The following is a 23,805-nucleotide window of genomic DNA, read 5'->3' as shown; positions in this document are numbered from 1 at the left end:
GACCCTTTGCCTAGCATTGGTATCAAAGGTGCCCATTGGATGCTTATTGCTCACAAAGATACTGAAAAGCACTTGCAGTACCTGCGGCGCATTGGCAAATCAAAGAACAGACCAACCTACGCTGATGACTTCCACAAGGCATACGAAACCTTCCTGTACCAAACCGTATACGATCCTGACCGAAACGTGGTTGTTCCTCTGAACGTTCCCCCAAATATCATTGAATGCCTTGACAACATCAAAGCGAATATCCCCAAACATACCCGAGATATCATTCAAGCCAGGAAGTCCTCTACTCGAGTAACCAACAGCAAGGACCATCCCACCAGGAAGGAATTCGCCGACATCGTCGGCTGCCTTCAAGAAGGCGATAAGGAGAAAAACTGTTCTCCTCAAGGGAAGAAGTACTTCAAGAAGCTTCTTCCTCTGAGGGAGAACAGAGATACAGCTCTCCTTCGTGCCACCCTAAGCGCAAGGCGAGCGGCTCCGAGAGCTTTGCAAAGTGCAGAGCTCTCGGAGCCATGTAAATAAAAATAAATCATTTAAAACTTTCAATGACTCTTTGGTCTGTTGTATTGGAGCCTTGAAAGATGTGCATCGCGAAAATAATTGATAGCAACTGGGGAACTTATGATGCCTTTGGCAGTTTGTGGATATGTTCGTCATCTCTTTAGGATCAAGATGTACATTCCTTCGTCTGAAACGCAGTACACGCTAGCAGATTTAACACAAAAACAAGCTGACCTTTGTCAATTGTCTTTTGCTGCTTATATATGCTCTTTTGCGATGACATTGCTACCATCTCCTTTATAAACAAGCTCGATAAGCTCTGTTATGTATTCCGAGAGTCTCAGCAATATGTCCGGAAGCAGCCGTTTTGTAAGTGACTAAGAAGTTTTAAAACATGCACTTCAATGTCACGATCAAAGGCTACTGACAACACACTGAAGTTGGCTCAGGGGTCTACCAACGCTTGTTCTCATTCATTCCGCAAGTACATACGTTGATAGGAACGATAGAATGCTTATTTAGAAACAGAAGTTGAGTTCGGCCTGGACCAACTCATGGAACCGGACCATCTTGATAATCTCTCAAAGTATTTGATAAACGGATCATTGGTATGAATAGCCCTGATCTGTAGGAAGATGCCAGGTTGTTCTGTCTTTCAGAATTAAAAGATCGGACACAGTTTCACTGTACTCTTGTTGTCCGTTTCTTACTGCGTTGTCCACCACAAGACATAACATCTGTAGCGAGCACACGTGACTACAAGCTACTAATTGTAGTGTCTATCTTATAAAGGGACTAAATAGACACTATTTAATATTGTAAGGACAATACATGAGTTACGAATTAAGCTTTTAACAAAGAGCTCTTTCCCCTACACCTGTATTTCCCTCTTTCATTTTCATTTTTAGTTTGTCGGCGTCGCACAACTGGAGTGTAAGGTTGTGGGCACCAGTGGCCTCCGTGATGGCAAGCCAGCGCACAGGAGACCGGGCGGAAAAGATAAGAGCAACAACATGAGGAACAATGTTCCTCGTTATAGTTGCTAAACTATAAAGAACAGATACTACACTTGATCTTAGCCAAAAGGCATGAGAGGACGAGGAGCATTGATGTACTCTGGATATCCTCCTCTTTATACCTTTCAGATCATGTCGGAGTTGCTGCATTGTGGAAACTTTCCATTGCAACGTTGATAGTAATCGATTAATGCAACATTTTCATTGGTAAAGTACAACTGACTGTTGCAGTCATGTATTCAGACTCAACAACCGACATATCCAATCATATATGTTAAACGACGATAGTCCTCGCCGAATATATTAGACAAGACAGATATAGGTATACAATACATTACATTACGTGATACAGAAAGAAAGTACAAGTGAAAGGAAGAGGCAAAGTGCTGAGATATATGAACGGTGAAGGGTGAAAATGCATGCGAGTGTGTCGGTGGAAAGAACAAGGAATAGAAAACAGAACAAAGGAGGACATCACGTCTCCAGACCGTAAGACGTTGAGGCTTGAACTGAATACATGGCCTGCATGAAAACGTTTTCGAGTTTCTGAAAGTGTTGCCATAAGGGTTGCTCCACGGCGTTGTAGCTGTATCCGTTTTGCACTATGCGTAAACAGCGCAGCAAGCAGTCGCGGGAGACCTTGATTAACTCTGTAGGTACATAGTCGTTTGGTTGGTCGATATTCTTCAAGCCCAAACAAGCATTGCGTAGGTGGACATCCCAAGCTGTAGTTAGACATGGCATGATAGCATGGAAGCCACACCGTATCTTTGGATTTGAAACAAAGTATTCGAAAAGTCGTATCAAAACTAGCGCGGCGTGAAAGCAGATATCCTGCGCCCGAATTGAAAACACGCTTTTCTCGTTCGTGACATCTTCGTCTGTAAAATATTCACCAAGTTCAGGTTGGTTAGCTCCACTGATGTGTGGTGGAAGTGGCTGCAAAAATGGTTCATGGATTGTGATGATTGTTTGGTAGTAAGTGATTGCGAGTGCGATCGTCTCGTGACATAGGTTCTTGTCACTGCGTAGCCGTTTCTGGAACTCTTTGTCCGATACATGCTTCTCAAAGATTTCTGGATTCAGTCGATAATCATCAGGTATAGATTTGTAGTAGCATGCGTCCAAAGATTCTTGCGCGCTGGTCATTACAGCCAAAGGTATGCTATCGTCATCGCCGAAACGAGTCATTGATCGATAGTTGTGTATGCAGGTATTTAGACGAGCAGCGTATATGTCTTTGTTGATGGCGCGGATAGTCCTCGGAGGTTCATCAGGTAAAGCTGTTGGTATGCATTGCAATCTAGAGATGGCTTTCGACAGGTCTTTGATCAGGCACCGTTCGGGAGACCGTTTCTTATGTTTCGGATTCTGTGGCACACCTCGGCGGTTCCTCGTAAAATCCACAAAACGGCCAACGAAATACAAGCCCATATGCAATCGTTTGAACAGCTCCCGCTCAGTTGGATCTTTTGTCGACCGCTCGGCTGGTATGTATTCGTCCGCGATTAGATGTCGCATACGCAAAGCGTAATCCCAATATTTTTCAGCTTGATCTGGTCGTTGTAGATTGGCATTATAGCGGCTCATCGAGACAAATGTAGCAAACATTTCGATTGAAATCTCGTCGAACATAGAAGCCACAAGCTGGCGCGCCCTTTCGTAATAATATATGTGCAGATACTCGGCTTCTTCGTCACTCAGGAAACCGCGCACATGGTAGCATCGCTGGGTCAAAGCAGCGGCCGCGAGTGCACACACAGAAGGTGATGAATCTGGACTGCTCTCATCAACGAAAAGACGATAGAATGTCGGTCGATGGAAAATGATGCCATCGAAAAACTGGCATGAAAAATATGCATCCAATATTCTGTGTGTTCGCGCACTATTCTCGTGGAATTTAGTGTAGTAGTACACATCGCTTTCTTGCTGCTTGGAGAACTTGATGCACTGGGTAATGGCTCGAAAATACGCTCGTCGTAACCCTGTACTCAGGCTGAATCGATGCACAATCGCGGATTGCAAATTTTTTGGCCGCTTCAACATTGGAAGATACTTCTCTCCGAGAAGAGCAGGATTGCGATACAAAGATTCCAACTGTTCCATCAATTCTTTGTACGATTTGATGTTTGTATCGATACGGAATCCGTTTCTCGTCACAGTCAATTGCCACTTGGATTTTTCGGACTGCGGATCAGACTGTGGTTTGTCAGCAACCAGGCTGTGAGAATCGGTGGAAGACGATGCTGGAGTCAGAGATGCACAGCTGTTGCTCTCACATGCCGCCTCGTCATCTTCATCCTCGCTGTCCGAAAACACTGATTCGTAAAGTAGCCCATCTGGAGGTATAATAACGGGTGCTGAAGAGGATGCTTTGACTTGCTGTAATTCGCTTTCCAAAGTTGCCATCAGTACATCCAGACGTTGGATATCGTTCTCCAATTCCTTGCTGTTTACGAGATCCACATAGTCAATATCCGGAGGCGCTGTCTGTTTAAGGTAATGGCATTCAATTCCAAGTCGTTTGCACCTATTGCAGATCGATAGAGTTAGACATTGCTATAGATAAGCTAATGCATACGTACCGATCGCAGGGTTGTCCGGCACTGCACTTCTTCTTCCGTTCACGGCAACCTATAAAGAAAAGGCGTTGGCACTCGTTGCAGACACAACCATTTTACACAAATGAGTCTTACCTTCACAGGGTACGTTTTTTCCCTTGCTGTTTGGCATGAGGCATGACAAATGCTACCAAAACCCGGGTTGTGTCCAAATGGGTGTCATTTTCGATCTGATAATAACCTTGTAGCTCAGCTCCAATGAAATTAGGGCCGAAAGTGCGCCCTTTTGCCAAGAAACTTTCAAAATTTCCAAGAGGAAGTGTGTGTATCAAGGAAAGCTATCCGATAATGATGGAAAAAGCGCGAGATATTTTCAACTGTCTATGTTCGATTCCATGCTAAATGTGTATCGGGGATCCAGAACAAGTTCTCATCTGAATGCTTGTATGAATGATTTTTTGGTTCGATCTAAAGGAATGTTTGGGAAAATACGCCTCCGGCAAATCTCTGAAAAAAAAAAGAGCTAGTCTCTGCGGAATCACAAAATGCATGATCTGCTGCATCCTTGTCTAAAGAAAACAATTGGAAAATATCATTCTGATTGGATAATAAGCATTTACGGCAACATATCTCTCGGAACGACATTTACGTTGACAAGCAAGGGATGTTGTCGCAGATTGAATATCAGGTTGTTCATACCGCCCTTGCGAGATCTGAAGACAAAAATATGTTCGCGAACACGACATTTTTCCGCTCTCAGGCAAAAAGTTTTCCAGAAGCAAGTTACAAGGACGATGTATCCAAACTATAGCTCGTGGCAAATTATCTTCCATGATCTGATCTCTTAAAAACTGGGGCATTGTCGCACTATGTATTACTCGCGAAAATTATTAATCGACTGTTGTGGCCAGTTCACTAACTACGCAGAGCCAGCTATACAATACACTTTCCAACGCTATAACTGCAGTTCCAAAGCATTTATGGACGCCTAATTATCTGAAAGACACTGTTGCCCGGCCGCCTCAACCGTTCGCTCGGTGGAACGGCTTTGTACGATTATCGATGACGTATGAAGCAATACCGTGAGCGAATACAAATGAACAAAATAGACAAAAGGCCGAATCATTAAAAATCTGGATACATTTTCTGTCAGTAAACATTGCTGCTGATTGATTGGAAATTATGAATTTAAATTTATATGTGTATGGGAATATGCCTTTTTATGTATGTAGTGAAAACAGGGTATATACAAGAGGTAAACTTTTCAGGTGGTATATAGGTATCTACAACAAGTGACGATTGCGCTTTGTATTTTCACGCGTCTCTTGGTCTTGTTGGTCTTCAGTTTCTACAATGGGCGATTTGCTTGACTGGTGGTTCGTTGTCATGCTTGTAAAGAACAATGGGCCATGTATATTGCTTGTGTCGATTTTTAATTTAGGTGGTTGTTTTCGTTTCTTTGGAGGTTCGCATGAGGTAACTGTGGAAGTTTCCGATGGTGGTATAACGGACAAAGTAACAATCACGGGCGTTGGAATGCTGCGAATAGCATCGGTAGAGAACAGACCGCTCCGATCATAATCCGTTTGAGAGTATGTATAAGCAACCTTGGGCTGTTGTACGCAGAATCTGACACGTAGAGATGCTGCTCGTTTGCGTTTCTTTGAGTTTACAAGAATTGTGTTGTTGTGGGCAGCGTTGTCGAGAATTATAGACATTTTGAGATTGTTGTTGTTGGTTGTGTGAAAAATACAGGCCGGGTTGGTGTGGCATGTCCTCCCTTTTATATTCCGGATCGTAGCTAAAAATAAACATTTGGAGATCGACACATTTACCTTTTAAAAGACTTGTCGTATGCAGCGCCATATCTAAAAATATCTAATTTTTCCCTTCTCCGCCCCCAAAATCTCTTGGTTTTGCCCAGGATAGTCCAAGCTCGCCCTGCATTCTTTGTGCCAAGACGAAGCGGGGAATGCATGACAACAATTATGCTTTCCACTACATACAGTACATCATCAAAGACACACACGCCATTATCTTTGTTATATATTTAGTATCTTGGATTACGATTAAGACGACGGAGAGGCGGGAAAGGGGATTGCTTTCTTTGTCCTTACTACTACCACCAAACCGACAGACTTATTCGTTTTTTCTGCACAGCCCGAATCCAAGTTTAAAATGTATTTTCTGCATACATTCTACCTTGGATCTCTAACTCAGTCTTGCAAATAATTACTAGCTAGATGACTTTGCACTGCGACGACATCTTTGAATATTCTCTGTTGGACGACGTCCATACGCCATCCTTCTGTAAGCGTCTGCACAGCATCTTAATGGGCATTTCTAAGCTCAGGAAACAAGGAGAGGCGACAGTTACCACCGTAAACTTTAAAAGAAGTACCCCAAAGAAATCTCCAATGACAAACTGCATCGTGAGGTAAAACTAGTCTTCGTGAGGGGTTAGACGCAGCATACAAAGATAGATTTTTTTGCGCTCTAGTACATAATATGCAAGACCAATTGTCGTCCTTTTATTTATTTGTATGTTCAGGCATAATCTTCATTGTTGCCATCCCGTACAGTTTGGTATGCGCCGGGGAAAGCACCTGGTGCCTCGGACCATCCTAGTGAAGAAAGACAGCAATATTTAGGAGGACACATCAAACCGCGAAGCCCCGGTTTTAGAAACTTACCGCCAACATGCAAAGTATCGCCACGGCTCTGTATGGTATTGATGCCGGCAAACACCGTAATAGGCTATATAGAATCAATGTGGGTGTCATGTTAGGAGCCAGCATGGATTCCGCAGGGGAAGAGGAGCAGGGCTTACCTTGCCGATCAGACTAATGATATTCATGCTGAGAAATCCCTAGACGCGTCAGTGAACCGATGTCGTTTGACTTGCGCTTCCTTCTTTCCCTTTGCTTACATCATACTAAAAGTAAATCCACTTTCGTTGTAAGGGTTGTGGCCGTGCAAACTGAACCATACGACGTCGAGAACGATGCTAAGTGCCAACACACCCGTGAACTGGAGGAGAATGTTGTTGTTTTAGCCATGCTGAATATATACATGGTGTCTACTGGTGCCTTGACGCTTACTGTCTTTATCGGTGCATTAGATTCGTGGTAGTTGTAGGCCCATATGCCAAAGAAGTAGATTGGCAGGTTGTAGACTGGGCACGAAGCTAGACTTCCAAAGAGAGCGAGTCCCTATGTGATGCTATCAGTCGGAAGAGCACTTTCAACTATCAGTAGTAGTAAATACAAGATGGAGACCGAGCAAGGTCGCGAGGTTCGTCTGTTGAGCGATGGAATGTACTGTCTCCATGCGATGGATCTGTTTAAAAAGAAAAAGAGAGTGTAAAGTACAATTGCTGCTGGGCCTTGTGCGACAATCGATACTCGTCAGCAGACGAATTTTTCTATATCATCTTCACCATCTGCAGGCAGAGTAATTTCTTCCTGCTATCGAGAAAGAAGCCATTTCTACATTTATTATAGTTTAGTTAGGATGAACGCGATCATGACAGCATCGGTGCTGCTTGGTAAAGTCCCATTCTAAATGATTTGCAAGAATAATAGGCGCAACCATGAGTGCATGTAATACTGAACTTTGTATTTTATTACTATTTTTTCAGCTCAGTTCATCCATGGGTAGGGTATTTCGGTTTGGGCAGTTGTGGTTTGGTAGTAATTTGGATCTACTGTTTGAAGTACACGGTACCATTCACCGTGTAAGTGGTAACTTGTCTCGAGTGCTCGCCACCGCTAGCGTATGGATTTACAGGTCTGGAATCAGTTACCACCGGTGAGAAATATGACGGACTCTGCCCTGTGTTCTCGTATTCATGGATACCATTGTACTCCGGCTGCGAATGCTCCGTTGTAAAGTTTGTCGTGGAAGGAACTGGTGAACTGTCTACATCAGCATCAGAAACGCGAGCAGAGTACCCATTGCTGTACGGCTGGTAATATTCGTCAGGTGAAAATTCGTAAGGGTCACGGGTGGTTGCATTGAATGGTTCGAACGAAGGTGCATATGCATTTAGTTTCTTCTGCAACAAATATATTTTCTCCGCTTTCGTTTTCATTTTCTCCTGGAGATCAACATTGTCGAAAGAAAACCTCTTCGTTTCGATGCTAGACGAATTCGACGTCGTTGTTGGTTTTGTATCATCTTCTGTAGTTTGCGAGACGTCTTGGTTCTCTTGTCTGTCGGATTCTGTAGCACCATTCTCCAACGATTCTTGCGTGTGGTTTTTATCATCAGATCTCGTTGCATTTATGCTAGCTTCCTCTGTCGGCTGTCCTTTCCACCGGGCCAATATGTTCCGAATAGTTGCACTTTTGGTTCCTAGCACGAGATCCGTCAAAGAACATTCAATAACTTCCGGTTTGGTTTCCGGTTCATGTCGATCCTTTTCATGATTCTCTTTGCTTTGCATGAGTGATGCTAAACTGATCGTCACTTGTTCTACCGATCCATCGTCGCTATCGGTACCGTATTCGCTATCACCATCATCGTTCCAATTACTGGTTTCTCTCATGGACTGATTGTGTTGTTCATCATATTTTGATGACCTGTCGGTGATCGCTGCATTGTTGTCTATGAGCTGCATGGTTCTTTCGTTCCTGATTTGTTCCTGTTTACTCAATTCTTCCATGTTGCTTATCCTGGATTTTGAGTCCAAGTCTCTTTCTGCTTCAAGATTGTTGCTAGACGGCGGACATCTGACATCCTGCTCAATATGGTTTTCCATACGATGATCTCCTGAATCGGCGCTTGCTACTTTCGGGCCGTCATCTTGTCGGGTATCGCCCTGAATTATATCCTTTGTTTGCATACGGTCTTCGGATACATCAACCAACGAACTAGCGTGTTCTCGAGATGTGGAATTTTGGGCAATATCATTCTTATTCAAAAGTGTTGAATCAATTTGTGCGTCGTGGCTGTCCGAAACGCGGTCTGTAACGTCATTCTTGTCTCCAGATTCTTCGTGTTCTTCCCATTTGATTTCAAAATCGATCGGTATCTCAGGTCTCTCTGCTTTTTGTGAGCTTTCTTCGCTGTCTTCAACTGTAGTGTATTCGGCATGTTGGGATTCAGTTGTAGTCTGCGGTCCCCATTGACGTAAAGGATGGTCCTCAGCAAGTTGGGCCAGCTCATTCTCCAAAAAACTGGCATCCCAAACGCAACCTTTGCATGAAAGATACGTTTAGCAACATATTCATTCAGAATGTGGATGAGATCAATGAATTGTGAGGCTAACTTTTTGAATTATGCCGAGATCCCATACGCGTTCCAAATTGGCATCGAAGATGGGGCAGCGGCGTTTTGACAACTTGTGCAACAAAAGTCATCCTTACTGCTGCACCTGAGCCGCGCAGCACTGTTGCTGCTGTAATCCAGGATTTCAAATGCAAATATGTAGTGCTAGCAGCAGTCTTATCGCTCATACGATCCGCGTCCTATTTGCATCTACTCAAAGTTTCCCAGATCCCCGAGCTTGCATTCGTTGATTCGCTGGATGTTGTCAAAAACGTACATAGAACATGCAGGATCCATCAACTGTGCAGATCTTGTATACGAATAGTACACTTTTTCCAAACATTAATGTCGCTGCAATTTGTCGTTTTGGTGTATAAATGTACTATAAAATTTCACAAAATGCGACATTACTTTTGGGAAAAAGTGTATATCTTGCTTATTGTGGTTAAATAAGATTAACCGAAAACAAGCCATGGATGCGGAGTGCAGTGTTCGATCCACGTGTGCTGATCTCGGCTCTTTAGGAAAAATCAAATGGAATGAATGCGAAAACTCAAATGCAAAAAGGAGGTTATTGAATGATTTAAAGTTATTTGTTACTGCTTATACATTGTCTATTGCTTTGCATCGACAGCTAGATGAGATTGCATATATCGTATTGAGGGAGTTCCTGGAAGTCTACAATGGCACTAAAGTGAGCCACGTGCGACGGGACAAATTTGACGGGATTGTCTCCAAAGATGCATGCGGGAGCATTCGAAGCGATGATTGGCCCTGTGCTGCCCACCCGTTTCCCCCACTGTTATAAAGAACCACTACTTTAGTGTGGCGAATACCCACTGCAACACAAGAAATTGGATTACTGCGAAACGAATAATTATGGGCACGTTTTTGCTCTATTCCATTCTGGGACGACTATTTGGCTTTCACTTGCCTCTTTTTCTTCTCTTCTTTCTTTCTATTTTCTTTCATCTATGCAAGACGCTGGTGGTATCGTAGCAAGCAATCCAGTAGCTACTACCCAGCAAATCGAACCGTCCTCTCCAAAAAGGTAACATTCACAGAGCTTGCTGCAAAGATGTTTACGCTTAACATTTTAGTTCGATAGACCGCTGATGCGAACCCCTTTGTTTGGGAGATCCACGCGATCATCACAGTCCATGATATCCATCAACTCAGCATCCTCGTCCCTGTCCTTATCATCAGCATCCTCGATACACTCTAGAGCACCATCGTTAGCAGCAGGAGCTTATTACAATCGATCGCAGTCACCTGTCCCGCCTATGCCAGCAGCTTCCCTGAATCCACCGCCGCGAGGATCCTTTGATGCATCGCAGCGTTCGTTTCTTGAAGAAGAATGTGATACATATCCCGAACTACAGCACTCTTATACAGACAATATGCCTCCTGTATCAGCATCGTCAGCATCTCGAAAATCTTCAGGCTCACGGCGACAATATCCCTTGACTCCTCCAGATAGCTATGCACCCATGCCTGCCGATGCAGTATACCTTCAAAGTTCAGCCGCTCTAAGCGATAATAACGACTATGATTATTCGCCTCCTCCATATATGGGCCAGATTCCAAACGCTATCGACGAAACTACTACCCCTACTGCAAAACCTGTGTTTCCTCCCAATACAGAAACGATTGAACAAATGAATACAGAGTATCAGAGAAACAAGCAGATTACCAAGGTTATCTATGCCGGAGAAGCCGTGTACAACAGACCTGACAGCTCTAAGCATGCTCTAATGTTAACCAAAAAGAGCAAGAAGGCATACTTTGTTCTCATGAACACATGCATCCTCCAATTCAAATCTGCTGCCAAGGCTCGCAACTGCGGTGTCGACCTGTTTTCCCCCAAGCCGCATCCTACGCAATTCGACAAAAACCTAGTTCTTCTAGATCTAGAGGATGTCTACGGTGTACACAAGGTCATTGGCCAGCCGTATTCCTTCCGGATCGAGCATCTGCAGCCTCAAACAAAGCAACCGCTTGCACTGATGCTTACTGTTGATACAGCCGACGAATGTGATCAATGGATAAAACATCTGCGTCAAATCGTGCGTGTACATCATCCCGTTATTACGACGGTGGCCTCGTCAGAGCGGTATGCAGCCATGGAACGTATAAGTAAACAAAACGATCAGCTGGACGGGATGGTCGTTTACAAGGCTGTATATAAGGAAAAGCGGTTAAAAATGGTATCGCAGGGACAAAATACTGCGAGTTCTACAAGCTCTTCTGGATCTGCAAGTAACCTCAACGGCGTCGTTTCCAAAGAAGTATTTCTTACGGTACTGATCGTGATCGGGAAATTCAGCTTTTACATTCTTCCTCAGGGTGGAGCGTCTACAGCTAGCTTGGATGACAAATATCTCAAGACCGTGGAAAGAGATAGACATGGTCTGCTTGCTATCCAATCTATTGAACTTGATGGCAAGGACGATACAGTCAAGCTAATAGTCAGACAGGTTGATAAGCCTTCGCGCCAGATTGTGTTCGTCTCTACGTTTGCGGAAAACATTGTGCAGTATCTTCGCCAAGCAGTCAATACATTGGTACCCTATCCGACATACTCCCTGACGTTGCCGCAGCATCTCCGAGATGTCCACATCGAACCAAGAGAAGGAATTATTGTGAGGAGAGATATGCTTGCAGGCGCACCCAACAAAATCGAAGACGAGCAATTTGATGAACAATTTCTGCAGTTCGATATTGTGCTTCAAGCGCACTGTGCAGCGCTTAACCTGAACAAGGCCCGCTTCGACTATGACATCTCTGGGCCTTTGAATGCAAAGTGCTTTGTTCTCCTGCCGCCTACTGAAATCAAAGAAACAGCACCTACATACAGCAAATATGAGCTGCTTGCCATACTCAGATGTCTCCAGGCCTGCGTAGGTATCCAGCTGTAATTGCATGCGAACTAGGACTAAACTGTGTCGTGATTTGCTTAGCCTGTGTTCCGGCAGATTGTTCTGGCGGATCATCCACTTCAAGAGATTGAATCTTGGATGCCTCAGCAAGAATATGGCTGGACGATCTCACTGCATACCCGACAAAAGGATGCATCCCAGCCAAATATCGGTAACAACAGTGTTCTTGCTGTAGAACTATATGATCTCGTCCTTAGCAGCCGTACACTGCGCACGCTTGACTTGACCAATTGCCAGCTGGGACATTCACCATCGGTCAAAGTAGCGTCTGCGTTGAGCGCTGTAGCGCTAGCTCTGCAAGGCACGCCAGAGTCACCATCTCCAAAGCTGGACTGTATCTATGTGGGCAAAAACAAAATGGCATACGGCGACCATCAAGCTTTTGTTACCAGCCTGCATGTCAAAAAGACCGTAAAAGAATTTGATGTCCATGACTGTAACCTACAATCGCAGCAAATTGAGCAGCTGCTGTCATCTATCCTCAGCCATCGCCCGGATAGGCTCGAATATCTGGATATATCAAGCGATAAACCTATCACCATCTCCTCTGGCCTCGTCGAATCCTTGTTCGAACGGTGCAACAATCTCAAAGTGTTTCGGATGCGTGGGCACGTGCCAGTCGTGCTTAGCATGCTGCTCAAGGATAGCCATCCTGCGGCGCTACGCGAGCTAGACCTCAGCCATAGCAAGATACCAGATATTACTCCACTCTGTCGATGGATGCAGCGACGGTGTTTCAACAGCGTTGAAGTATTGCGTGTTGACCACTGTGGATTGCACGGTGGACACTTGCGCGATCTTCTCATGGCGATTACTCAATCTGGAAATCGGCGCGTACATCTCGGTGCTGGTGGAAACCCTATCTCACGGGATGTAGTGCACTTGCCAAAGCTCTTCCCGGCATTCATGCAAGGTGAAGGCCCATGCTCGTTGTCCCTGGCGGAAACAGAGTGGGAAGATAGCATGCTTCGAGAGTTCTTTGATTGTCTTCGAGACAACCAGATATTGGTCAAGCTGGATTTGTCCGATATGCTGCTGGTCAGTGCAACTGAGCTGTCAGTGGAGACTGTTCGTATGCTTGCATCCATGTTGGAGAGAAATACCGTGCTCAAGGAACTCAATCTGAGCTGCAAGAATCCGAAAAGTGCTGGTCAAAGGCAAACTGTGGACATCAGCAAGGGTATCTCACAAGCTTTGGAAGGTCTCAAACGGAACGTATCCTTGGAACGAATCGGTCTGGCTGGTTTAAAGATGGGAGATACTGGCGCAAATATCTTGGCTTCTGTGCTTCAGAAGAACAGAACCCTGCTGGCGATTGATATTGATGACAACGAGGTATGGAAATTACAAAATCTTTTGTATCCTTTACTTTCTTTGCTTATCTCACTGTTTCCTCTTCTAAAGATAACCATTGAAGGCTTCCGAGCGTTAGCGTCTGCCATACAGTCCGGGTCTACCATTATCGATATGCCGAAGCCACGAAAGGACCTCCGTCACCAACTGTCAAAGCTCAAGCAGACAATTGCGGGCTTGGTTCAAAGCGAGAACGAGACGAAATGGTTTATTATCCATTCTACTTCCATCAGTGACACTCGTAGAGTCAAGACACAGCTGCAGATGCAAACACAGGCGCGCCAATCTGCAGAGTTGAGCTATAAGCATATCACCGACGTTGTGACAAACATGATGAATGCAGTACATGCTAACCGGAAAGCATACGAGGCTCGTCAGCAGCGCACCCAAGCATTGCAAATGCAGGCTCAAGCAGCGGCGCAAGAGTTGGCTGTGGCACAGTTGCGACTGCAATCCTCCAACAGCATCGCTGCATCTTCTGTTCGCAGCGGTCTAGGTGGTGCCAACTTGAGCGCTGTTGGCGGTGTTCGTAGTACCTACAACAGATCTCCCTCTGCTTATAGCACCGGTAGCAGCAACTCCAGCAGCGATAGCAGCGAATTTATCCGTAGACAATATCGCAACGTGGTCCCGTTGTACAATCGAGTTAGCAGAGCCGAAAGTATCTCCACAGCTCCCAGTGCTGCTTCATATAGATCGCAGGCGACGTATGAGATGATCATCAATTCACCTAGAGCTCCTCCACCACTTTCGTCTCCACCACCTTCGTCTCCTCCACCTCCACCTCCTCCAGCAGGACCGAGTCGCAGCGCCGAAAGCCTCAAACCGTTTGCTGACGATCAACTTACTCCCGACACATCCATGGTGGGTTCACCGCGTACGCCGCTTAGCGATGATCCTTTCTACTACGGAGGCATATCACCAGCTCATTTCCAGAGAAGTCTGTCGCTGGGTACTGCGATGTCACAACAACGGGGAAATCACCAGACTCCAAACGAGGTTGATCCCGCGATGCTAGGAAAACATCCACGGCAACGGACTAACACTACGCCCTCACTGAGCCCACCCAGCAGCGCTGCTACTGCTGCTGCCGACTATGGTAACCCTGCATTTATCGATGACTTTGGCATTGTTGTAACACACAATGCAAGACTGCCACCATCTGTTGGCTCCAGCAGAATAAGCCATCATCCGGTCGAGGAACACGACGATGAAGATATCATGTGGGATGGTCACGATATTTACACGCAGCTGCAAGCTCACGATCTGCGTCGCTGGCTGCCTCCCGATGAACGTGATCACTAGCCGCAGAGAAATGCACGACAGACAACTTACCTCCACACCTTCTCACTCACGATCTTTAAATACTTTGAGGGCTTCGAGATGCCAGATGTTCGCTCACTCCACAGGCTGGATGCTTTTGCCTAAACTCCCTTTGTATACGACCAAGTCATGCCATTTTTCAACAGCGTCAATACTCTAGTTGATTATTACCTACTTTACCACGTTTTCTTATAGCTCCTATTGTTTACTCCACCACCTTGTACTGTATCCGCAACTTGCACACCAATTGAATTCATCCATTGATGAAATTACAATAAGACTATGTATGCCTTTTCTAACATTGAGCTACTTGTTCCAACGAATTCATATTCCTGATGGATATTTATCTAGCTGGAAGGGGCGATTTCATCAAGTCTTCCTATAGAAAGCACAGAAAGTTATCAATGCACAAGATGCTCGCAATGTATTTACGACTTTTTTCTCTATGTATTAGACAGGCACGTAAATTAGCCTCCTGCTTGAATACTAATAATAATGGTATCATTTTACTAGCAGTGCAAGACCCTAGACGTAAAATCTAAATCCCTTTGTGGCGAGAGCGCTTTGTTAATGAACTGGGAATATTCTCCAAACAAGGATCAAGCGACTTACCTCCTCCTGGGAGGGATCTGCAAAGCTGTTAGCATATTTCGTTTGGCTTAACTTATCGAGCCGTCTATTTTCTTTGCGCAAAAGGAATCCAGTGACGGCAGCCATGACTGCCCCAAAGGCAGCGCAGCCGAGATTAAAAGCGTTTCCAAAGACTGGCATCGTGATGTTAGAAAACCAAATCTCGATAAGAATGCTATTTGTTTACAGTTACCGTAATGCGGTGCGTCTGTGGAAGGGAAGAGATACGATGCAACGACTCCACCGCTATTGCCAATCATGACTATAGCTGCCACGGCGACTGCGCGCACGTTTAGATCGTAATAGTTGATTGGAGACCAGCCAACAACCGCAGAGCTTTGCAAGGACATGCCAATAGGAATGATAAACATAGCACCGTACAAGCCTGGTTTATAGAGTCAGCTTCATGCACTATAGCCTTGCATTTATCCATGTACTGCATACGTACCCCATCTATTATGCAGGATGAGTAGCAGCAAGTATCCGATTGCCATGGTCGAAAATCCGCAGAGCATAATGTAGGATCTCTTGTTGTATCGATCGGCAACATAGCCACCGAGAAGTACGAGCGCTGCAGATATTAGATTAGGTGGAGCACTTAGCAGCTGAGACGTGAGGACAGGAAAGCCAAAGCCTGCCGTATATACGCAAAGTGCGAACTTAGTATACACATGTGTCTTTGTAGCAGCGGATGATTTTTACCATCTATTAAAGCAGGCGAGAATATGGAAAAGCTGTAAAAGTTGACGACATGCAGGAAGTAAACGGAAGCAAAACAGTACGTCTTCCAATCGGACACGACAATGGCAAACGTCCTCCAGGTAATTTTTTCACCAGCATCCTTATGCTGACTGCCGCTGCTGCTCTGCGAAGCTTTCATGCGTGCATGTTGTAATCGTTTTTGCTCGGAAGTGAGCCAGCTGACCTGGTCAATGTTGTCGAAAAGGAAAAAGAACGAAACGATGCTGAGCACGATGGTCGGCACACCCTCGAGGATGAAGAGGTACTGCCAGCCATACAGGTTGTTGCGCCCTTCGAGAAAGGATGTTCCGTATGCAATGGGTCCAGACACGATTCCAGAAAGGAACGACATGCAGAGCAAAAAACCAATTCTGCATGAAAGTTCGGTAGGTTTGTACACTCGAGACATTTGATACAGGATACCCGGAATATACCCGCTCTCAGCGGCTCTGTATATGACAAATAAGGTTATCATTTTTTGTCCTTCGCGTTAGTCGGTTTCATGCTGCCACCGATCACATGCATATCTACTCACCCAAGTAACAGCCGGGCTGCGAGCAAGCCTTCAAAGGATTTTATGAATCCCATGGCAAGAGTAATTACTGATCGAACAATAGAAAAGAAAAGTATGCTAAGCAAAAGGTACCAACTACAGTTCAATGCCAAGTACTTACCTCCCCATACAAGCATTATGCTCGATAACCAGATCGTTGCGCTCGTACGTTTTAATACAATGTTGCTCGGAATCTCGAATAAGATCTAGGTTGAAAAATGAATGAATTGTATTGTTCAGCAATGCTCTTTTTTGCTGCGTACATAAGTGATGTAAAATGCAGATATGACCGTGCTCAGCTGGGAGGCAGTCAGCTACAAGCGTTTGCATTAGTACGTGCAGAGCAAGTAGGTTCGTGGTTCTACCAATGTCTCTAACCTTTAGATCTTCCTGTATACCACCCAGTCTAAGCATATGCGATTTAGCGAACACAAGTTTTGGGTTAGAGTTGCGATATTTGCAGTTCAATAAGTTATTTAAATACATACTTTGCATTTCCAATGTTTGCTCGATCCAAGAAATCTGTAAAGTAGAAAACGCAAAACAGAGGAAGCATCCGTCTGTCCAGAGCGCGCACGATCTCCTTTTCTTCCTCTGGGTCAATCAGTGTATCCAGTTGCTCCACATCCCTTGTACATTCTTTATGCTCTGCTCCTAACTTGTTGTCTGAAAGATCAATGTCTTCAAAAGTGGTGGTACTCCTCAATGTCTTGCTCATAACTGGAGCCTTGTCTATACAACAGACGTGTGGTAGCAGGAGTTGATTAATTCACAGAGGAAAGAAAGAACAAAAAAAGCAGACGCAAAGAAAAGCAGAAGGAAGGGGAAAAGGATCTTTCACATTTCAAAGCATTCAATAGGTTTATATCTGAAAGACGGCCGCGTCGAGACTCTTCTCCTATCAGTCCCTTTTGGAAACCTATCAAAAACGTAACCTTAACATATTCTGTGGACTGGGTTTGTAAGCAAATGCATGAGTTCATTGTTCGATGGTGTATTGATGCCATAGCCGTTGCATGCTGATGACTAAATGCTGTCTTGAGAAAAACAAATTGTGTAGCAAGCTCTGGTCTTTAATGTATGGAATCCATTCGAGACCGTTTCAACAGCGAATCATGCTTTGGAAAAGTTTCAAAGTTATCCAGCGACCTCTGATTCCTGCCGAGAGCCGAGGTCGCATACAAAGTTCAGTTTACCCCTGAAGATGTGAACAAAAACTGCATAGCTGGATCTCAATTTTTTGTTGACATCCCATTACTACTGCCATTTCTCTCGACTATGTATATGTACAATCGATATATATATATACATATAGGATAAGCAATTCGTGTGGTCCACAGTGTAATGTAAATCGGGTGGATTGTGTAAACTAATCGTCTAGTGAATGCTCTCCATCGCCGTCAGAATCTTCCTGAGCTTCCAATGCACTCGTCATAGCTGAAGTGTCGATCGTTGCCGGCGACCCAGATGGCTGAATTAAGCTCATTATTGCCTGATACGCCAAGCGTAACTTGGCCGTTGAAGGTATACGGCCAGAATATCCGTCAGGATCGCTGAATTCTGAGAATGCAGGTGCAGGCCCGGCTGAAGCGTCGATAGGCTGGGATCTGTAGAGCACAGCATTCAAATATTGGAGTTGCAGTTTACCGTGCCGCAAAGTATGTAATTCATGGAGCAACTGCCGAAATTTGTCGAAGGTCATGTTGTTTCGTATACACGGTTGCAACAAGTTCGCCAGATCTTTTGATATGGCGCATCTGTGAGCTAGGTATGCAGGAAACTCGGCCGCTAGGTAGTGTGGCAATTGGTTCATCACGCGCTGATCGTGTGCATTCAGGGATATGCCGCATTCCGAATTACTGCATCGATAACGCATGGACATAATGTAATAGCAGCTAAGTGGAATGCATGGTGAGACTTCACATCACATTCCTCCATACGCATCAAAAAAATTACTTGTCAATGTCGAAAACTCTTCTCGCCGGTGGGCACTTGTTGAATCCTTTGTTCTCCAAATTGGCATTGCACTGTGGACAACGCAGTCTGTTTTCCACCAGCAGATGAGGCATCCAAAGGAATACACGCGGGCGATACAGCATCGTAGGGTCCAGAGGGTTTTGACGCAATGCAAAGTACGGTGAAGGAGGCTCGACCCAGAATGTGCCTTTTGCATATTCTTCTGGAAGATCCTGTTCTACAAGCCGCTTTTGAATGCTTCGAAAGTATCGCTCCATATCGGTTAACTGCGCATCCTCTTTGGCCTTTGTTTCCTGCTGCTGCTGCTGCAGTTCTTGTTGTAGCTGTTGCTGTTGTTGCTGTGATTCGGGATAGTTGGCGCTGTTGCTTTCTACTTGTCGCGTAGCTGCTTCTGACTGTTCTGGATTTTCCTTCGATGTCTGGTCCGTATCTTTCCTTTGGACGTTGCTGTTCTGTTTCCTAACGCTATTGTGGTTGGGATCATTCATTTTTTGCTCGTTTGAGCCATAGTTCCGTTCCAGTTCTTGCATAAGCTGTCCAAGTTGTGCGCCTTCGTCGCCTTCATCCGTGATCCGCCCCACCATCTCACGCAGGAAGCTACGTATCCGGTTTCGATCATCTTCTTGAGCACTGTCATTGCTTTGTCAATCAACAACTTCTCAAATCGACGAAAGAAAAATAAAAGCATACTTTGCTGCTGTTGGCTCTTGTACTTGTACCTTTTCTCCAGCTTGGTTGGAGGAGGAGGAGGAGTCAACTGCGCCGAGTGCGGCACCACCCGTAGCTGTCTCAATGATCGTGTCTGGGGATGACTTCATCTCGCTCGCTTCCGCGGCCCTTTTCTTTGCTGGCCGTCCGGCGTGATGTCCTGGTTTGTTCTTTCCACCTGGTGGTCTTCCTCGTTTCTTTTCACGGGCCATTGCAAAAGGGTCAATGTCTTATGGTTTCGATCTTTCTTCTCGCGCTGAAAAGAGCCTGGAAAATATTGGACGCTGGCCAAGAAAAATTGATATGCGCACACCTTCCTATATTCTTCTTGACACGTTCGTTCAAAAAGCTGATGGAAATCATACTGAGAGGAATGAAAGCGAAGAACAACCTTTAGGTGTCACTCCTGAGGTCTTCATGTCAGATCACTGCCTTGCACTAATGAAAGCTGCCGACGATATTTTCCCACTTGCCGACAAAAGGCTTTGTACCTGGCATAATAGAGCAAACTCAAAACAAACTGCCAAAAGATGTTCACGAAGGTCAATGACTACGAAGCATTCAAGAAAGCCGTAATCAAGCTCAAAGATGCAAACAAAATCGACGATAGCCCAAAAGAACTTGAAAATGTCCACGAAGCAGCAAATGCAGCCTATGTGCCAAATATGGCAAAAAACTATGTAGATGGTCTAATGAAGTTCTCCGAGCAATGGATCGCAGCATATACTGAAAAGTACTGCTATATGGGCATCTCGTTGATTGGACGTGTTGAAGCATCGCACAGCTCCTTCAAGCGAGTAATCGAAACCGCCAGTGACTCCCGTGACTTGCAGACCGTATTCAACCAAATCGATTGCCACATGAAACAACAGCATCTCAAAACTCGGCGCGCGCAGCAAAAGAACAGAATAGCTGCAGATCCTTTCACAGCTAGAAATCCTCGACATGCTGAACTTGTCGGACCTGTGTCAAAATGAGCAATTGATCAGATCAAAAACTACGAAACTGATGCAAGAAACAAGCGTAATTTGGACGAATGTCCAGCAATGGACTGCAATTGCACCATCAAAATTATCTATAAGCTCCCATGCCATCATTTGTTTCCGACTGAAGGAGCCATACCTGTTGAACTTATAGACAAACGATGGCTGATCGACCGAGGTAAGCATCGGATGCAGAAAGTTTTCCAGGTGCAGATAATGAAGATATGTTATGCAACTGTAGAGGGTATAACAAATACATCGAAACCATCGGAGACCGGCAGCCTCGAGTCAGACTTATTATTAATTATTTTGTTCAGCAGGGAAGAGTTTCCTTATCCTGAATTCGCATAACGAACGTTTGCAGTTTCTCGATAACTTAGGGAAGACATGTGAAACGCGGGTGCAGCACAGTGATATCAAAACGGTCTCTGCAACCCACAACAGTAGGGCATCCATCGACCAAACGTCAGCCACTATTAAGCGAACGTCAGGAGAAAGGAGCCAAGAAGAAAAGAAGAATCCTGTCTGCCAGTCAATTCATTCTGTCCAGCCAAGAAAGTCCACCATGGCAGCCTCAAGACGACCCGATTCGTACAAAAAACGTACCATCTCCAATACTTCCATATATCAAGAGCTTCGGGGATGTTGTCGGTGACGGCAATTGCGGCTTTAGGTGCATTGCTTTGCAGACAAGCGGGCTAGAGACCGGATGGCACGCAATTCTATGTTAAAGCGTCTATAGACGCTGAATACGTAGAGAAAGAAGTTGAGCGATTAGGAGGTTTGGTGCAAAAAGCGACGACCGGTTTCGTTGGAAGAGCAATCTGACTTCTGTCGCTTACACAAACTTTTTCCCTACTGGATGCCTCTCAGTCAGCGCAAAGACTATCCACAATCAATCTATCTCGACAGACTTCCTGAACGCTTGCAAAGATTTCGCAATGCCTTAGAGCAAATAATACGCAAGGGACGACAGAGCAACTTCAGGCTTGAGGCTTTGAGAGCACACTGTATCTATGGCCGAAATGCATCTCATGCCATGATCCTAGTATACGGTTTCCATTGCGTAGCAATATGCTAAATAGCATCTATATCAGACTGACCAACGTTGGCTGCTACGGTGGTAGGATCAACCCGATGGTTTCGAGACACAAAACTGATAAAGAAAATTATTAGTTTGAACAGGTCTGGCAAGGAGTTCGCTGAAGCACCAACAAGGCAGAGACCAGATGGAGGTATATCGTTGACCGAGCAGATGCACAATATCTTTGCCATGGGAATCTGTGTAGTCAAGTCATTAGACATGGCCAATAATCATGTGCTTACCCACACCGACGCACTCAGTTTGGCAATATTCTTAAAGATGCGAGCGATTGAGAGGAGTTGAAGGGCATGCTGAGGACCCAGTCTGTCGGCAAGTTGATTTAAGCAACGAGAATACGGCAAAGCTCATTTATAATACATAGGCCTGTGTACATTTCCACTTGTGAGCCTTACACTCGGAAGCTATGTATTCCTTTATCCAGGTTGGTCGAATTGAAGCGCCAAGCTCTCTTGAAACGCTGCCTACATTTCTTTCCCACATGGATACACGCAAACAACTGGTATCCACTTACAACCAGTTTTGCATTTGAAGTCCTCCATCCGATGAGATATTGAACAAATTGAAGCTACAGAGCTTGACGTCTGATAAACTCGTCGATATTATCCATGATACGCCACAAGCTATAATACAAGTTGTGATATTAGAGGATTGACAGATACAGACTTATCAGGACCTGAATATTTTACTGGATTCGCGTTACAGAAAGTGGGCAATAAATGTTTTACTATCCGCTTTGTATAGATGTAAAGGGACTTTGAGATTAGAGGAGATGCATAGATGATACGGCAGCGTAACAGGTACAATAGCTTGAACGCCAATGGATAAACATTCACACGCTCCACGCCGTTGAGGGAGCCTTGCCAACGTGGACAAATTCTCGAAAAGCTACAGCAATATGAGAATTGGTACAAGTGTTGTTATGAGCTGCCTCTTTTTCACTTGTACACTGGCTCTTGGCAAATTCCATGATGATAGTAGCCAGTTTCCCTTGCGCCATAGCGCTGAATATAACACCATCAAATTTATGTCGCTTGGTTGCAGCTGTCTCGATTTCGAGCCATTTGACTTCGATTAAGTCCCGATGCATCAGAAATAGGGCGCTAATGATCAATATTTCATCTACACAGCTGCTGTCCTCTCATAAACTTCGTTGATGATGGATAAGCCTGGTATGTAGCAGGTTTAGGCTATGCATTTTACAAAACATCAGATTAGCGATGAGGAGTTTCATGAAGGATTACCTATTTGTAAAGATTGCTTCAATTGTCAGTAGGATTGCATGCGCTTCGGCATCAAAGTCTTCTGGTTCAATTAATGATTTACGGACAGTAGAGCGTAAAAAGCGAAGACTGGGTGGATTTTGCTGGATGCTTTTTAAAGGACTTGTATTAACTTGTCACTTGTTCAGGGGATGATCTCTGTCTTGTCGTTATATACCGTTGTAGCCTTAACAGTAAACGATGCCGACTAGAGATCAGACTTGATCCTTTGGCGACAACGCCTTGCCAAAGACGTCATCTGTCACCAGCCTCGTAACATGTGTGTTTTCGTGTATGATTCCACTCAAGCAACTTATTTAGAGTCATGCGCTTCATCACGGCTGGTTCTTTGTCGGTTACGAGGTATACACCTTTTCGCGACATAAATGCCTGTTCATGAAAAGTTACTGTATATACTTTAAAGGTGTTAATATCCTTATAAAACGATGATCAAGCAACATATTATGTGGTTTCTACCAATTGATATGTTTCCAATGTGTCCATCCTAATAGTAGTCACCGTCGAACAGACTAATCGCTTTGCTAATTAAGAAGTCTATATCGATCCATACGCATGAACAGATAAGACGAAGAAAAAAGAAAGAAAACGTGGAAATGTATGACGGAGAGGATTTCATCATTCAAAGTGCTTACAAACGGTAGTAAATACAGGGTCTTTCGAATTTATTATAGGCACTTGAACAAACAAAGGGTGGGATATAAAGAATCTGTCTTGCTTTCATTGTTGTCACATAGCATGAATGGACCACTTACTAGCATTTTCGACTTGAAAAATATGCATTTGGGCTGTAAACCTTCTATATCAGTAGCGTAGTAAGTTATTGCCTGCCCGAACTGAATCCCTCAGACAATGGAA

The 23,805-nt window shown here is 44.7% G+C and overlaps 11 protein-coding genes across 11 annotated transcripts; 4 read left to right on the top strand and 7 right to left on the bottom strand.

Moving 5' to 3' along the window:
* Nucleotides 1–39: 39 nt before the first annotated feature.
* On the top strand, nt 40–531 carry VTP01DRAFT_4044 (uncharacterized protein; the record flags this gene model as incomplete). The annotated part of the gene is made up of 1 exon (XM_069382683.1): nt 40–531. One exon carries the CDS (start codon nt 40–42, stop codon nt 529–531), a length of 492 nt encoding a protein of 163 aa, XP_069235978.1.
* A 1,469-nt stretch (nt 532–2,000) lies between these two features.
* On the bottom strand, nt 2,001–4,259 carry VTP01DRAFT_4043 (uncharacterized protein; the record flags this gene model as incomplete). Its single annotated transcript, XM_069382682.1, has 3 exons — nt 2,001–4,056; nt 4,112–4,160; nt 4,223–4,259. 3 exons carry the CDS (start codon nt 4,257–4,259, stop codon nt 2,001–2,003), a joined length of 2,142 nt encoding a protein of 713 aa, XP_069235977.1.
* Nucleotides 4,260–5,370: 1,111 nt separating this feature from the next.
* Nucleotides 5,371–5,805, bottom strand: VTP01DRAFT_4042 (uncharacterized protein; the record flags this gene model as incomplete). Its single annotated transcript, XM_069382681.1, has 1 exon — nt 5,371–5,805. One exon carries the CDS (start codon nt 5,803–5,805, stop codon nt 5,371–5,373), a length of 435 nt encoding a protein of 144 aa, XP_069235976.1.
* An 829-nt stretch (nt 5,806–6,634) lies between these two features.
* Nucleotides 6,635–7,417, bottom strand: VTP01DRAFT_4041 (uncharacterized protein; the record flags this gene model as incomplete). Its single annotated transcript, XM_069382680.1, has 6 exons — nt 6,635–6,711; nt 6,781–6,844; nt 6,918–6,945; nt 7,017–7,117; nt 7,189–7,274; nt 7,336–7,417. The coding sequence occupies 6 exons, from the start codon at nt 7,415–7,417 to the stop codon at nt 6,635–6,637; spliced, it is 438 nt and encodes a 145-aa protein (XP_069235975.1).
* A 373-nt stretch (nt 7,418–7,790) lies between these two features.
* Nucleotides 7,791–9,546, bottom strand: VTP01DRAFT_4040 (uncharacterized protein; the record flags this gene model as incomplete). Its single annotated transcript, XM_069382679.1, has 2 exons — nt 7,791–9,286; nt 9,360–9,546. 2 exons carry the CDS (start codon nt 9,544–9,546, stop codon nt 7,791–7,793), a joined length of 1,683 nt encoding a protein of 560 aa, XP_069235974.1.
* A 786-nt stretch (nt 9,547–10,332) lies between these two features.
* VTP01DRAFT_4039 (uncharacterized protein) lies at nt 10,333–14,955 on the top strand (the record flags this gene model as incomplete). The annotated part of the gene is made up of 4 exons (XM_069382677.1): nt 10,333–10,409; nt 10,467–12,258; nt 12,319–13,632; nt 13,702–14,955. The coding sequence occupies 4 exons, from the start codon at nt 10,333–10,335 to the stop codon at nt 14,953–14,955; spliced, it is 4,437 nt and encodes a 1,478-aa protein (XP_069235973.1).
* Nucleotides 14,956–15,540: 585 nt separating this feature from the next.
* Nucleotides 15,541–17,615, bottom strand: VTP01DRAFT_4038 (uncharacterized protein; the record flags this gene model as incomplete). Its single annotated transcript, XM_069382676.1, has 9 exons — nt 15,541–15,737; nt 15,797–15,988; nt 16,052–16,237; nt 16,306–16,793; nt 16,880–16,946; nt 17,019–17,103; nt 17,161–17,211; nt 17,276–17,303; nt 17,386–17,615. 9 exons carry the CDS (start codon nt 17,613–17,615, stop codon nt 15,541–15,543), a joined length of 1,524 nt encoding a protein of 507 aa, XP_069235972.1.
* Nucleotides 17,616–18,266: 651 nt separating this feature from the next.
* VTP01DRAFT_4037 (uncharacterized protein) lies at nt 18,267–19,794 on the bottom strand (the record flags this gene model as incomplete). Its single annotated transcript, XM_069382675.1, has 3 exons — nt 18,267–18,792; nt 18,854–19,504; nt 19,565–19,794. The coding sequence occupies 3 exons, from the start codon at nt 19,792–19,794 to the stop codon at nt 18,267–18,269; spliced, it is 1,407 nt and encodes a 468-aa protein (XP_069235971.1).
* A 318-nt stretch (nt 19,795–20,112) lies between these two features.
* VTP01DRAFT_4036 (uncharacterized protein) lies at nt 20,113–20,559 on the top strand (the record flags this gene model as incomplete). Its single annotated transcript, XM_069382674.1, has 1 exon — nt 20,113–20,559. One exon carries the CDS (start codon nt 20,113–20,115, stop codon nt 20,557–20,559), a length of 447 nt encoding a protein of 148 aa, XP_069235970.1.
* A 69-nt stretch (nt 20,560–20,628) lies between these two features.
* Nucleotides 20,629–20,916, top strand: VTP01DRAFT_4035 (uncharacterized protein; the record flags this gene model as incomplete). Its single annotated transcript, XM_069382673.1, has 2 exons — nt 20,629–20,743; nt 20,807–20,916. 2 exons carry the CDS (start codon nt 20,629–20,631, stop codon nt 20,914–20,916), a joined length of 225 nt encoding a protein of 74 aa, XP_069235969.1.
* Nucleotides 20,917–21,548: 632 nt separating this feature from the next.
* On the bottom strand, nt 21,549–22,757 carry VTP01DRAFT_4034 (uncharacterized protein; the record flags this gene model as incomplete). The annotated part of the gene is made up of 5 exons (XM_069382672.1): nt 21,549–21,610; nt 21,669–21,846; nt 21,892–21,973; nt 22,182–22,290; nt 22,532–22,757. The coding sequence occupies 5 exons, from the start codon at nt 22,755–22,757 to the stop codon at nt 21,549–21,551; spliced, it is 657 nt and encodes a 218-aa protein (XP_069235968.1).
* Between the last annotated feature and the right edge of the window lie 1,048 nt (nt 22,758–23,805).

This window comes from Rhizomucor pusillus (assembly GCF_041956525.1).
Source record: "Rhizomucor pusillus strain CBS 183.67 unplaced genomic scaffold VTP01scaffold_19, whole genome shotgun sequence".
NCBI lineage: Eukaryota > Fungi > Mucoromycota > Mucoromycetes > Mucorales > Lichtheimiaceae > Rhizomucor > Rhizomucor pusillus.
Note: the sequence above shows the minus strand (reverse complement) of the source record. Positions and strands in the feature narration are given on the sequence as shown.